The sequence below is a fragment of the Physella acuta genome, unplaced genomic scaffold (genome assembly GCF_028476545.2).
Source record: "Physella acuta isolate Inbredline_101_S28 unplaced genomic scaffold, ASM2847654v3 ptg000634l, whole genome shotgun sequence".
NCBI lineage: Eukaryota > Metazoa > Mollusca > Gastropoda > Physidae > Physella > Physella acuta.
In genome coordinates, this window is record NW_026732153.1 from 181,681 (window position 1) to 197,056 (window position 15,376).

Sequence of the window (15,376 nt, forward strand, 5' to 3'; positions counted from 1 at the left end):
GTAATACATTGTAATGGCACTTATCATTTGCGATCAGCACATTATGGTATTGTAATATTAAATGTCCGCCATTATCAATTATGTGTGATGGCAATGTCTAGTATCAGTTTTGGTAAAAAAGAAATACCATTGCTATGTTAATTATCAGCTATAACAATAATTGCCGCAGTTTGTTAAATATCAGTTATGATGAACACTGAGATGTCAGGGGGGCCGGGTGATGGGGGGGGGGGGGGGGTAATGTTAAAAAAACCAATGCTGGAACCAACATATTTTGATATCAGATTAAACATGACAGAAACTCAAATTGATATAGAATGTAATATTGGTGTACAACTCATATTCAAATTTGGCAAACTGTCTCATCTAGAGTATTAGATTATGTATGTGGAATATACAAATCCGAAAAAATACTTGAAGTACCAGAATTAGCTACAACAAGTTCAAAGGTTGCAAGCTACTGATATAGGTTAGTCATTAACTGATGATGGAATTGTCAGTAAGTCCAGATTTTATATAGGTCTAAGGCAAAAAATATAAAGTGAAATAGTTTTTTCAACAACACCACAATTGTTGCCAAATCAAACAAGAAAAGTATAACACTTAAGTTTGTCTGAAGAGCTTTATTGATGTCAAAATTTGACATATATGCTTACATTATCTCCAGGAGACTACTAGGGATTTGGTTTTCGTACTTTCATTTCAACAAAACTGAGGGAATTGTAAACACCTGTAACGGTTGTCCAATAAATACCTAGGCCGTAACCTCTGGATCCCCAAACTCCATTTAGCATTGCAGAACCGCAATCTCTATACCACCAGCCACCTCCGAAAGCCCTAGCACAATGACTACTGACAGCTGGTCCACTGTCAAAAGTGGCGAATCCTCGATTCGGATTTTGGTCTAAGCTGTTAGAGGCATTTCCAGTGTAACTGTTAAAGTTGATGCGATAGAAAAGAGTTTCGTTTGACAGGACAAAATTTTTATACCGAGCATAGTAGTGCCGTCCTTGATATTTCATGTCAACCCTCATATCCGTGTAGCCCTGTAAAACGACATTACGCTAATGAAATTTCTTTTTAAAGAGGTAGGCGCCAGAAAAAAAAAACTGCTTAATTTACAAAACCTTATTTTATTTATTTGTGTGTAGGGTACTTAAAGAAAATATTTGCATGCATCAGAGTTTTTCAAAATTTTGTACAGTGAAATATCATTAACATGAATGCTAAGTTTACTAGTATTTCATCACACAAAACTTGGAAAATGTGAAGAAAAATATTTCTAGAATATTTTTTATTACAAACATTAGAAAGCGTATTCTATTAGACTTAGCAAAAGAAAGGCTCAATAATTATATTATCAATATATATTTTAGTATTTTAAACCTTAAGATTTCAATGAAACAGAGGCGTAGCGAGGAGGGGGCGGGGGGTGCGGATCGCACCGGGTGACACCATTTAGGGGGGTGACACCAAGGCAAAAAGTAGTAAAATATATAAAGAAAAACTTGAGAGGGGGGGGGGGGTGCAAATCGAAAGTTTGAGGAGGGGGGTGCAACTCGAAAGTTTGAGGGGGGGGGGGGTGCAAATCAAAAACTTGAAAGTTTGTCCCTGGGAAGGATCGCTACGCCTCTGGGGGGTGACACCGTTAAGTGCCGCACCGGGTGACACCCGACCTCGCTACGCCACTGCAATGACATGTTTCTTTTTCTAGATGACCGCTGTTGCCATGGCAGCCATATGTGAAGAAGAGTCCCTGAAGCATGCAATATTTTCCCTCAAGTAGCCTAACTTAGATACACAAAAATAAATGTATAGAACTTATTAATAAAGAAACGATTTTCTCCTGTTTTTTTTTCAAGAGCCTAATTCTTTAAATTTGATAAAAAAATTGTAACTAGTTGCATGTACCTGAAATACTAAGTAATCCTGATTAAACCATAAAAATGATTTTGGTTTATAAGTAGCAAAATGCAGGATTATAAATGTAGTTTTAGAATGTAAACAATGGCACTGCTTTAGAAACTGCTCAAAATCTGTTACATAATTGATGATTCCACCTGTTATGTCACTTCTGGTTGATTTTGAGGAAATCGACTTAAATATTTTTTGGTTAACTATTCTTATAGTTTTTAATACTATTACCTAATTGATTTTTAAAATGTATCTTTTAGGACAGAAATAAGCATACTACTTTAATTGGCACTTAATTAGGGGGGGGGGGCTATGAGAGCAACTTGTTTTTTTTCAAAAAGTGGACTTGCAAAGTTTTGCAAGTGGCCTCTTCATATACCCCACACCACACACACACATACTCTTATCCGCTATTACACACATAAAATTAATTTCTCCCTCTGTCACAAAATTAGAAATATTTAGTTTTCTTTACTGCTGTTGTAAGTTGATGTATAAACTGATTTCCAATCCAAAAGTCTCCATCAAACGAGCCAAACCCATCTCGATATTCTGCCCAGGATTTTGTGAAGTTCACTCCCCCTTTGACACGTCGCTGAAATTTATATTTTAAAGAGCGTTTAATTTATTTCCCAATTTTTTTCTCTCCTACTATCTCAATTTCACTATGTGTTGTGATCTACTTAGGTCTGTTTATTTTTAGGTTTACACTTGTTCCCTTACCATATATGGTCTGCGGTATAAGGACCGGTTTTTTCATCTATCTTACTAAGAGAGTCTTAGACTCAGAAATTTTCCATCAAAAGATGATTGATTGATTCAGACCATATGACCACCCCAGCCAATGACCTTCTGTGTGCCTCAGTCTATAAATAGGCCGCCCACAGGTATCTCGAGGCAGTCCATTTTGACCAAGCGTCCGTGAGAGAGCATAAGTCCTGAGTGTGCTATGTAGTATTAAGTTGTTAAGTATCCTAGTATTATATTACTTGTGGCCAAGTGATTATTTATGCTATAGCAGTGTTATTGAACTGTGGCTATTTTTATAAAGTGTTAGAATCTGTGATAGTATTTATTCTTACGCTTTGTAAGTTGGGTTTTTGTTATTTCTAAACTAAATATTTTATCTTGTTTAATCTCGTGTTCTGCCACGACTTGTTCACTTATTAAAAGTTGTATGCAGATTGAATGAGTTGTTAACTTCAATAGTTTCACTAGTTTTCCCTAGACCTCGACATCGAGCCCTAGTGAGTTGTTGAGTTAGTTTTCATTCAGTTAGGCTTTAGGTCATTTGCATATAACCCTTGAAACGAATCCGGGAGCGTTCACCATCTATCTGGCTGGTAGATAGGTGACCGTTACAAAGTGTGGACTCGCCGGCATTTAATCTGTTGTTCGAGTTGTTGGTTTTAACAGTTAAACACTAGGTTTAGTTTGATTTAGTGGTTTATCTATCCAGTGGAGCCGTGTTATTAAAACGCGCTCAAGGCTAGAGTTATCTAGGTCAAAAAGCCAGACGTGTCACGTCCTATATTTAAGGTCAAATTCATAGCAGAGCGTTGGGCTGTGCTAAATTTAGTTTTGTTTTGATCTTGAAACTAGTCTAGTTGAGATGGAGTCTTTCCTGTTAAACCCCACAGTTGAGGAGGTAGAGAAGTTGAGTAGGAAAGATCTAGTTAGTGTTGTAAAGGAATTGAAGTTAGTTTACTCTGTCACTCAGAAATCAGAAGTGTTAAGAGATAAAATTCTAGTTCATTTTATTAATGAAGGTGTATTTGATGAGAGTTTGTTGGCTGAAGTGATACTCCGTGAGGAGAAACCTTTAGAGAAGGTGGAATTAGAAGCTAAAATTGCTTTAGAGAAGGAGAAGGTTGCTCTAGAGAAGGTGGAGTTGGAGGCTAAAATTGCTTTAGATAAGAGGAGGTTGGAATTAGAATTTGGTAAAGTTAGTGGTGATGTCACTTCTCTAGTAGATCCTAAAAAGTTGTCGGTGGGGCAGGTGATTGCCAAATTTGGGAAATTAGTTCCTAAATTTGGTGAAACAGATTTGGATGTTTTCTTTAACTCATTTGAGAGTTTAGCGAAGACATGTGAATGGCCCGAAACTTCCATTACTGCTTTATTGAGCACGGTTCTTACAGGAAAAGCTGCAAAAACATACCAGGCACTCTCTCAGGATGTTCAAAATAACTATAGTTTGGTCAAGACTGCCATTTTGAAGGCCTACGAACTGATTCCAGAGGCCTATCGGATAAAATTCCGATCACTCCGAAAGCTACCCACTCAAACCTACGTGGAATTTCTCTTTGAAAAAGAGAAAGTTTTCTCAAGGTGGCTACACTCTGAGGAAGTTTCTGAGTTTGAGAAACTCAGATCACTTGTTCTGAGGGAGGAATTCCTCAAGTCCCTACCGGAAGACATACGACTACACATCCTGGATAACAGGATAGACGACCTCAAGAAGGCTGCGGAGTCGGCCGACACATATACGTTGGTACATAAGAAACCACCAGTGTCAGGAAACCGCCTCAACCCTGTACTTCCCCTTTTTGGCAACAATCCCCCTGTTGGCCAACACTTGAAGGCGTTACAGCCCAGAGAGAAGCCAAGATCAACTCTCAATCGTCGAGCAGTATGCCAGTTCTGCAAGAGACCTGGTCACCATGTCAAGGACTGCTATAAGCGTCTTCAATTTAACAGAGAGGTGGTGCGTACCTCTGCGCACAATGCTCTCACCCCTCAAGCAGCCAGTTCAAATATGAACTCTAGTCTTCTAAGGGACAGTAACCCTAAGTGTCCGCAGGAAGGAAATCAAGTCTCCACCCATTACGTCCAGTCACATTTTGACTGTTCTCGCCACCATCCAGTTTTTTCCGAGTCTACCGATCTCGAGGGATCGAGAAAGGTTGACTTTTCATCTTTCATAGCAGAGGCTGTCATTGGCACACCAGGTGATCCGTTGTCTCAGCGGAATATCACCGTCCTAAGAGACACAGGAGCGTCACAGTCACTTCTTTTGAAAAGCTCAATGGACATTACACCGGAGACGAACACCGGAAATGTTTCCGTTATCCAAGGAGTGGGGGCAGAATCCACTGTCGTCCCTCTACACAAGTTTTCCCTGAAACATCATCTCGTCGAAGGTGAGGTCATTTTAGGAGTGATAGATAGTATTCCTGTCCCAGGAGTACACCTGCTTCTAGGGAATGACCTTGCAGAAAGCAAAGTATACCCCTGTACGGTCCAGAACCCTCTATCAACAGTTCCAGATATTGATGATGAACTATATCCTGCATGTGTGGTGACAAGAAGCCAAACCAAACAATTGGCTGACTCAACGCATGAACCACACCTACCATCATCGTCGGAAAATCCAACTCCCAAACTGGAGTCTATGCTTCCAGAGAACACCAGCCTGGGCTTACCCCTGAGGATTTCTCAGGAAGACATCATTAAAGCTCAGCAAGTCGACGCTGAACTCAAAGCAATGGTCGAAAAATCCCTTTCATCTGACGATGGGGAGTATTTCTCCGAGAACGGCCTCTTCTTTCGTCGCTCTGTACCAGTGGATGCCTCACCTGCCGAACCATGGTTGGGTAAAAACCAGCTGCGGGTCCCTCCACCTTATCGGCATGAAATACTGAAACTGGCACATGACCATCCGATGTCAGCGCACCCAGGAGTCACGAAAACGATGGCAAAGATCTAAGAACTGTTTTTTTGGCCGAAAATGAAAAATGATGTGTCGCGTTACTGCAAAAGTTGCACGAACTGTCAGTTGGCCGGTAAGCCAAACCAGAATATTCCTAAGGCCCCTTTGAACCCGATTCCTGTGTTAGAAGAACCCTTTTCCAAAATCATCATGGACTATGTAGGTCCCTTGCCTAAAACAAAGGCGGGCAACGAGTACCTACTTACCTTTATGTGTTCCAGTACCCGTTTTCCCAAGGCGCTCCCCTTACGGAACATTAAGGCAAAGACTGTAGTCAGAGCCATGACCCGGTTCTTCACTACCTTTGGATTACCAAGAATCGTTCAAACAGACCAAGGCAGCAACTTCACCAGCCACCATTTTCAGGAAGCGTTATCCAAATTAGGTGTTACACACGTCACCAGTTCAGCCTACCACCCTCAGTCTCAAGGTGTACTTGAGAGGTTTCACCAATCACTCAAAACCATGCTGAGAACGTTCGCTAAAAGTAACACCCAATGGGATGAAATTGTTCCTTGGATTATTTTCGCTGCTAGAGACTGTGTCCAGGAGTCTCTAGGTTACTCTCCTTTTCAGCTTGTGTTTGGACATTCTGTCCGTGGTCCCCTGAAGCTGATCCACGAGCGTTGGACAGGTACCAGTAACCATCCAGTGGAGAACTTTGACGATTTTCACGTTCGGTTGAAAGCCGTGTGCGAGTTGGCTCACAAGAACTTAAGAAAGGCCCAAGTGAGAATGAAAGGACTGTATGATAAGAGTTCTCGTAAACGAACATTCAATCCAGGCGAGAAAGTCTTTGTGCTCGTGCCTAACCTGAACAATGCGTTATCCTTAAGATATTGTGGTCCCTTTACGGTGCATTCAAAATTAAGTGATTTGAACTATGTTGTCAATACTCCTGACAGAAGAAAGAAACAGACAGTGTATCATGTTAACTCACTGAAAAAGTTTTATGATAATTGTAACAATTTTCCTTCCACAGCTAAAATTACTTTACCTGTATGTTCAAATGTTTCTGATGATGTGATACATGTCAAATTGAAACCCCCAAAATTGTTAAATTCTTCTTTTTAAGATAATTTAAAGGACCACCTTATGCATTTACCCACTGAGGAAAGCCATAAATTGTCTCAGTTATTTGAGACATTTCCCTCTATCTTTGGGGATGTCCCCAAAGAAGCAAAGGTACCACCTCATGATGTAGATGTCGGTGATGCAAAAGCTGTCAAACAACACCCCTATAGAGTTAACCCAGACAAAGCTGTTTTGATAAAAGATGAAATTGAGTACATGATCAAAAATGATATCATTGAACCCAGCTTCAGCAATTGGAGTTCCCCCTGTCTTTTAGTCCCGAAAGACGGTGGATCTTTCAGGTTTGTGACCGACTTTAGGAAGGTCAATGCGCTCACCAAAGCTGATTCCTATCCATTACCTCGAATAGAGGACGTTATTGATAAAGTTGGTCAAGCTAAGATAATTTCCAAAATTGATTTACTGTCAGGATACTGGCAAATCCCCTTATCTGACCGTGCAAAAGAAATATCTGCTTTTGTGACCCGTAATGGTTTTTATAAATACAAACGTATGCTATTTGGTATGCGAAATGCTGGTCAAACTTTCCAGCGGGTCATTAACTCTGTCATTGCTGACATAGACCGATGTGAGGCCTACATAGATGATATAGTTGTATTTTCTGATACTTTTGAAGAACATATTGTTCAGTTGACTGACCTTTTTAGAAAATTGTCTGAAGTTAATTTTACTGTAAACCTGCATAAAAGTGATTTTTGTAAAGGTTCGATTACCTATTTGGGTTATCAAGTGGGAACTAACCAAGTTAGGCCCATTGAAGCTAAACGAGATGCTATTGTAAAGTTGCCTCCTCCCAAAAATTGTAAAGAGATCAAAAAGTTCCTTGGGATGGCAGGTTACTATAGACGATTTTGTCAAAACTTTTCAGCTGTAGCTGAACCTCTTACTGCCTTATTGAAAAAGGGTGTTGAGTTTGAATGGTCAACTAAATGTCATGAAGCTTTTTTGACCATTAAGTCATTTTTATCTAATGCTCCTGTTATGGCTGCCCCAGATTTCAGCAAGCCTTTTAAACTTGCCATTGATGCTAGCAACTTAGCCATTGGCTCAGTCTTATTTCAGGAAGACAACATGGGGATTGACCATCCAATCGCTTTTTTTCCAGGAAGTTAAATGAGAACCAAAAAAATTACTCCACTATTGAAAAAGAAGCTTTAGCTTTGGTTTTGTCCTTACAACATTTTGAAGTCTATGTCACGTCTTCAATCAATCCAGTCATGGTGTTTTCTGACCATGACCCTCTTAAGTTTACTTCCAAGTTAGGGCAAAAGAATCACAGAATATTGAGATGGTGTTTATATTTCCAAAATTTTAATCTGGAAATTTCCCATATTAAGGGAACTGATAATGTTGTGGCTGACTGTTTGTCAAGGATGTAAAACCTTATTACCCTCATTGATCATGTGACATGTTTTGTGGTTGGTTGAGACCATTTACAAGTTTGTTTGGGTGACACTCACATGAATTGTGAGGGGTCTGAGTTTTGAATTCTTTTCAAAATTTCAATCCTGTTGAATATTTTGTTTATTTTCAGGTGAACCTTATTTAAAGGTGGTTTTTCATTATATGTAATCTTTTATGATAATATGTCTCACATGACTCAGTTGATATTGTAGCTAGTCATTGAAATAAAGAATTTACCCTGTCAGGTTTACCACTTATAGTATCACAATGAAATATTGTAATACCCCTTTCTGAGGGACTTTGATGTATTATTACTTTTGAAAGGGTTACCCCCCTTTCACGAATTGTAAAAGTTTGAGTTACTTCCCTTTTAATTTCCAGGGATATTTTCACCTGGTATTAAGATTTTAGTTTGCTACATTTGTAGAACATTTTTTTTTTATGCCAGATTGGTTCCTTATGTATGTTTTTTGTGGAACCTATCTGCCACTTCCAAAAAGGGAGGGGATGTGACCTACTTAGGTCTGTTTATTTTTAGGTTTACACTTGTTCCCTTACCATATATGGTCTGCGGTATAAGGACCGGTTTTTTCATCTATCTTACTAAGAGAGTCTTAGACTCAGAAATTTTCCATCAAAAGATGATTGATTGATTCAGACCATATGACCACCCCAGCCAATGACCTTCTGTGTGCCTCAGTCTATAAATAGGCCGCCCACAGGTATCTCGAGGCAGTCCATTTTGACCAAGCGTCCGTGAGAGAGCATAAGTCCTGAGTGTGCTATGTAGTATTAAGTTGTTAAGTATCCTAGTATTATATTACTTGTGGCCAAGTGATTATTTATGCTATAGCAGTGTTATTGAACTGTGGCTATTTTTATAAAGTGTTAGAATCTGTGATAGTATTTATTCTTACGCTTTGTAAGTTGGGTTTTTGTTATTTCTAAACTAAATATTTTATCTTGTTTAATCTCGTGTTCTGCCACGACTTGTTCACTTATTAAAAGTTGTATGCAGATTGAATGAGTTGTTAACTTCAATAGTTTCACTAGTTTTCCCTAGACCTCGACATCGAGCCCTAGTGAGTTGTTGAGTTAGTTTTCATTCATTTAGGCTTTAGGTCATTTGCATATAACCCTTGAAACGAATCCGGGAGCGTTCACCATCTATCTGGCTGGTAGATAGGTGACCGTTACAGTGTGATAAAATCAAATCTGTGTGTTACGCTAAATATATTTTCGAAAGATTATTTTTGCTTTTTAAGTCTGTCTCTTTGTCCTGTTTGTCTTTTTATACTTCTGTCTGTGTGGTAATTCTTGTAACTCAATTTTTACCTAACTCTAACTTCTCACATACATTCGTTTTCAAAGTCAACCCAAAAATACAAAAAAACTGTAAAGTTAGCAAGCTGCACTAGGAATTTTAGAAAAACAATTTCTAGTCATTAGTGATGTTTGACGTTTTTTTTTTCAAGAAAAAAAATGAATTATAAAAAAAAACAAATGAGGAGGATATTTAACAAATTAAATATTGATTTACCTATACTTTTTTTCAATTTACTGTTACTTAAATGAACAAAATTAAAGCACAAGTTAAAGTGCTTTATGATAATATGATGATAAATTCACCTTAAATAAAAATGTCTTTCTTTACCAAAAATATTCGTCTCTAATGAAATCTTTCAACTAGCTAGAGAGCAATGTTTTTAATAGAAATAAGGTAAATATTCACACACCCACCTACCCCCATTAGTTTAAGTGCAACATAAAAAAACAACCTGGAAAATGACCCATCCACCTCCATCAGTTTTAGTGTCACAAAGAACATGTTTTGTTCCCAATGATTCAAATACCATTCTTTCTTTGTGGGAGGGTTTCATGAAACGTTTTTCACATTTTGGTTTTGTCTGGTAATTAAATTTTTTGCCAGTTAATAATAGAACAATCACGATTTAAAAAAATTATCTTATCATATCGTTGTGTATTTTTGTCCGTCCGTGTGTAACACGCTACATCCACGAAAACCACCATGATTGGATTTATATAGTTTGTTTCCACATTCGATTGTGTATTAAAATTGTATTGGCTTTTAAAACCAAATTGTCTTCAATAAATTTATTTTATTAGTTAATAGCGCTTACCATTACACATTAAATAAAGCAATACTTTAAACAGATACATTTTATAAATGTATTTGCCAACAGTACTTTCACCCAATGCCTAAATATATACATAGCAAGTAGGAATGTTAAAGTCAAGTAGATAAACTGGTTTCCAATTGTTAACGTCATTGTAATAATTTTAATAGAGACTACAACATACTATTTTTCTTGTTTTTAATTTCTCGTATATAAAATATAGAGGAAGTATTGTAATCTTGCAAAAATCCGACATCGGGGTTTTAACAAATCTCAGTGGCGGAACTAGAAAAAAAAGGCTCCCCCGCAAAAAAATTTTTTGGGCCCCCCCTAAATATATATATATATATATATATATATATATATATATATATATATATATATATATATATATATATATATATATATATATATATATATATATATATATATATATATATATATATATATATATATATATATATATATATATATATATATATATATATATATATATATATATATATATATACATATATACATATATATATATATATATATATATAGAAACCTGCTTCTCTAAATTTTAAATAGTCTATTACCTGAGTATTTTAATCTAAGTCCGAACTCGTTTCGGGCCCGCAGTAATCGTATTTTACAAATGTTTGTATTTTTTTTAATACTTTTATTTTCAAATAGAAATAATTACATCAGCATATACACATGTGTGTGTGCGTTAGTCTTTAACATAGTTCAAGGATTGCCAAAAAATTTCAATGCATGAGCAAAATGGTGAACATTAATAAAAAAATGATTTGTCGATTAACAATTCAAATGAAGGTAATTAGAAATAAAGAAATACAGTAATGGCAGTTAACCATGATTGTTTTAAATGTTTTTAACTGTATCGAATTTTTTTTTCAGAAAAAAAAATTACAAATGTTTGTATTACATTTTCATGTACCTATATCGAAAATTGTGAAAAACTAATTATATATGAGCAAGCTGGTCAAAGTTATATAAACACGTAAGCTTGATTTGTGCAATGGTTTCTCGCGTTATGTTTATTTTTATGATTTTTTTATTTATATTATTAGGTTTGAATACATTCATTTTTATAGCTACAGGATTCTTTATTATGCCTTATTTAAATAATAATTAAAAGAATTAATTGGTTTTTAATTTACATTGTACAAAACTATTTAAATGAGCTTTATGGGCACCCTTATTTCAAAGAAGGGCAGTAAGTCATGGAAGTAGTCTGAACGTTTGCCTATCTACAGCTCTTCTTAGTAAAATATTTTTCTTCGCAACAGTGTGTGTTAGTTACTGTAGAGCAATCACTGCTATAGTAGACATGTTTTTTTTTTTTACAAAACCACTATCAAGGTGCACGAAAAACATTATTTTTGAAAAAAAATTGATTGTTTTTTTGGTCGGAATTGGGCCCCTAAACGTCATGGGCCCCCCCCCCCCCCCCCCCGCATTGCGGGGTCTGGCGGCACTGTAGTTCCGCCCCTGACAAATCTCGAATGTTTTACACCTCCTTGAGTCAGAAAATCATAGGTTTGGAATTGTGTCCGTATGTCTGTATGCATGTGTAGGTGTATGTGAACACGATAACTTGAGCACCGTTACAGCTAGGTTGATAAAATTTCAAATATATAAAATGTGTAGTTCTGTATCAGCTTTTCGATGATTTCCGGAAAACCGAATAGACTTATTCTACTTTTATTTTTTCAAAAGCCTATAACTTGAGCACTCTTTCTTTTAAATAGACTAAATTTCAAATATAAGTATAATATATCAAAATCCCTGCCTTCTATCAAATGTTGAGCATTTTGCGTTTACCGGAAGTAATAAATTACGCTATTTCCGATTTCTCAAAAACAAACAGCAAATGGATGTAAAACGTATTTATATTCCGCACTATTATACACTCATTGTTTGCTTTTCACTTGGTGCCATCCTTATGTAAGTATATTCGAGAAATTTTAGGAGAGATCACTCGCGCTTTATTTCTGTCCAGATTCACACCTCCTAGCCTAAACAGCCTTCCACTAAATAGGCTATCTAACCACATAAGAAAACATATAAGAAAAAAAAACTTTCTAAAACAAGCTTTTTAATGCACTTAAAATAAGAAAATAAAACTGCTATCTTTCATAAAAGCTTTAACGTTTATGAGAGGGTTTTCTTTTTACATATTATAGCGACCGACACGTTAAGTTTTAAATCGATTAAAAACATTATCTTTCCCTAATAGCTTTTATTAGATCGAGCGTCTCCGCGATTGTAAACATTCGGCGTGAACCACAGCTCACAAGACTGATGGTTGATAGCGTCTAGCTAGTTTTTCCCCCTTCTGTTGTTAAATATTGTAATGTATAGAGTGATTTGATATTGTTAGTACCGAAACTGATTAATTAATTTTAATGACTAATAAAACATCTACTTAAATTAAAAATAAAAAGATTTGTATTGTCATCGAAGTGAAACGTTTCTGGAAATTTTGCATTAAAAGTAGGACAAAATTGAGTTAAAACATTTGCAACAAAACCACAAACAAACAAACTAAAACAAACAAACAGACTTTGCGAACAAAAAAAAAGATTGTAAAACGCCCCCTTACAATCGTTTACATTCTTTTTTATACACATAATAAAATACACAACCCTGGGGTACCTATACATAAACACGAGGGATTTAAAATGTACCAACAGACTCACTACCCTCGAACTTTGGACTACTCTAGCATGACTTGCAAATGAACCAAAACACAAATAATAAATTAATTTAAATAAGACGGACTTACGGGACCGTCTATGGTACGGCAGTAGTGAGGTTTGTTCTTGCATCGAGGTGATCCAGCTTTTTTAGTGTATCTGTTCTCTGTTTCTAGTGAGTAAAAATTAACACGGTTAAAGGGCGTGGCCTAGCAGTAGAGCGCTAGACTACAAAGCCGAAAGTATCGAGTTCGAATCCCGGTTTAAGTCAAAGGAACGTCAATGAGTCCACCAAGCGCTAAAGTGTACATGACTCGCGTCTGGGAAAGTAAGTCTTCTAGGCATTACTGCTGACAATATTACGCCTTAAACTACAGTACTCTAGAACCATACGACCTTTACTTCATCTGCCTAATAGATCACTTTGTCTCAATAGAAATTTTTAATGCTTAACACATGTAAATAGCTGTAAGTATGTTAAGTTCGTAGCCGTGAAATTTGTATACACATTTGTTATGCGTCGTTTTGATAATAGAATATTGTTTAGTATTTTAATTTTTTTTTTTTAATTATTAAAGAAATGTCTTCATTTTATGAATAGATTTCACATAGCTCAAATATGTTTTTAAAACATGTTTGTGCATTCATATATTTCAAATTACATTATTATATAAACAGGTTGATGCATTTATTCACACTTACACAGAGCTTTACCTGCATACACACACACAGTGAAACACACACTCGATAGCACATGTATGTGTCTGACCACAAATGTAAGTTATTTTTTATTAAAAATTTCAATTATAAAACCGAAATCCAAAGACTGACAAAAGTGGAGGGAGCTTTCTTTCTGTGGCAGCCCCATGTATGATAGGCACAAAAAGATTTAAAAAATCAACACCAAGTTCTAAAATCAAGTGTCTATTTATGAGATTGCTTAGCCCATTGTGCCTATTTGTTAGATTAAAGTTTTACAACGTTTCAAAATTTATTTCCAAAAACGAAAAGGGGATAGTACATCGTGTAAGTTCCGTATATTGTATATAGGGTATAGTAAATATTGTATGGTGTATACATCATGTTTAATAATCTATAGCTCTTGGTCTGTTGTGTAATGTAGACTATGTTTGGTGACGTATACTATATGATGTAATGTATATAGTGCATGGTGTATAGAACATGTTGTATCGCCCATAAAATTTAAATATGACGTATAGTATATCATTTATATATATATATATATATATATATATATATATATATATATATATATATATATATATATATATATACATATATGTATTCATATAAAGCAGGGGTCTCCAAACTACGGCCCGCTGAGATCTTTTTGTCTAAGGCAGGGGTCTCTAAACTACGGACCGCGGGCCGGTTGCGGCCCGCGATGTCCTCTCATCCGGCCCGCGGAGATCTTTTTGTACAATGAAAAATCGTTCGTTTGTGATTGCTAAGGAACTTTGCCCAGAAAAATCAAAGACATGCCTGGTAGAAACTGGCCCCCGAACTGAAATTTTATAGTTAATGCGGACTTCGGACTGAAAAGTTTGGAGACCCCTGGTCTAAGGAAAAATTGTTTCTTGGTGATTGCTGAGGAAGTTTGCCCAGAAAAATCAAAGACATGCCTGGAAGAAACTGGCCCCCGAACTGAAATTTGATAGTTAATGCGGCCCTCGGACTGAAAAGTTTGGAGATCCCTGATATAAAGCAAAGCCTTACCTGCCGTATCATCAGCGCATGCGCCATGAAAGTGTTGAAAGAACAATATGGCAGCGATGAGCAGACTGCAGTAGTCCATTATAGCTGCAAGCCAACTATAATGGGAAGCTGTTTGTAAGGCGAATACCTCATCGGAACAGCGAGTCTGTTTCGTTGATGTGGTGATAGAGCTCAGTGTTGAAATCAATAAATTACGTTTTTATATAACCTTTTGGTATAAGCCAATCGTCTTGTGACAACAGGTTGTTTAGGGATTTGGATCATTTCATATGCAAGCAGAAGGGGTGGAAGAATGATTGTGATACTGGTATAAGAAGATAAAATGTGGTCGTGGACATGTAAATAGTGACAGAATCACAAATATAAAGATAACAATTTTATAATGGTATAAATTTAACAATTACCCTTACATTGGTACTTGTTTTCAAAATATCACTAACAACCTAGCACACCTATTTCTGGAAGAGTTCATTGTCGGTCATGTATGGTACAAATCATCCAACAAATGTATTAGATTTAGCTGACGTGGCAGTGAATACGTGTTGGCAGAATGTTGGTTGTTAATACAGTAAACTTCGTTTTTAGACCTAGCAATCAGAGCAGACGTAAAGATTAAGATAATCACGTTATTTACAAATAGTTTATCTCAAATGATGAAACGCTAAATAATC

General features: G+C 36.4%; 1 protein-coding gene across 2 annotated transcripts; it reads right to left on the reverse strand.

Moving 5' to 3' along the window:
* Positions 1-637: 637 nt before the first annotated feature.
* On the reverse strand, positions 638-14,884 carry LOC131948256 (ficolin-1-like). Of its 2 annotated transcripts, XM_059309790.1 has the most exons (5): positions 14,706-14,884; positions 13,058-13,140; positions 9,904-10,032; positions 2,390-2,509; positions 638-1,046 (listed from the first exon to the last, which is right to left on the reverse strand). In XM_059309790.1, exons 1-5 carry the CDS (start codon positions 14,782-14,784, stop codon positions 675-677), a joined length of 783 nt encoding a protein of 260 aa, XP_059165773.1. In that variant the 5' UTR covers positions 14,785-14,884; the 3' UTR covers positions 638-674. The 2 variants fall into 2 exon arrangements, with proteins under 2 accessions (XP_059165773.1, XP_059165774.1); XM_059309791.1 differs by lacking the exon at positions 9,904-10,032.
* Positions 14,885-15,376: the final 492 nt, after the last annotated feature.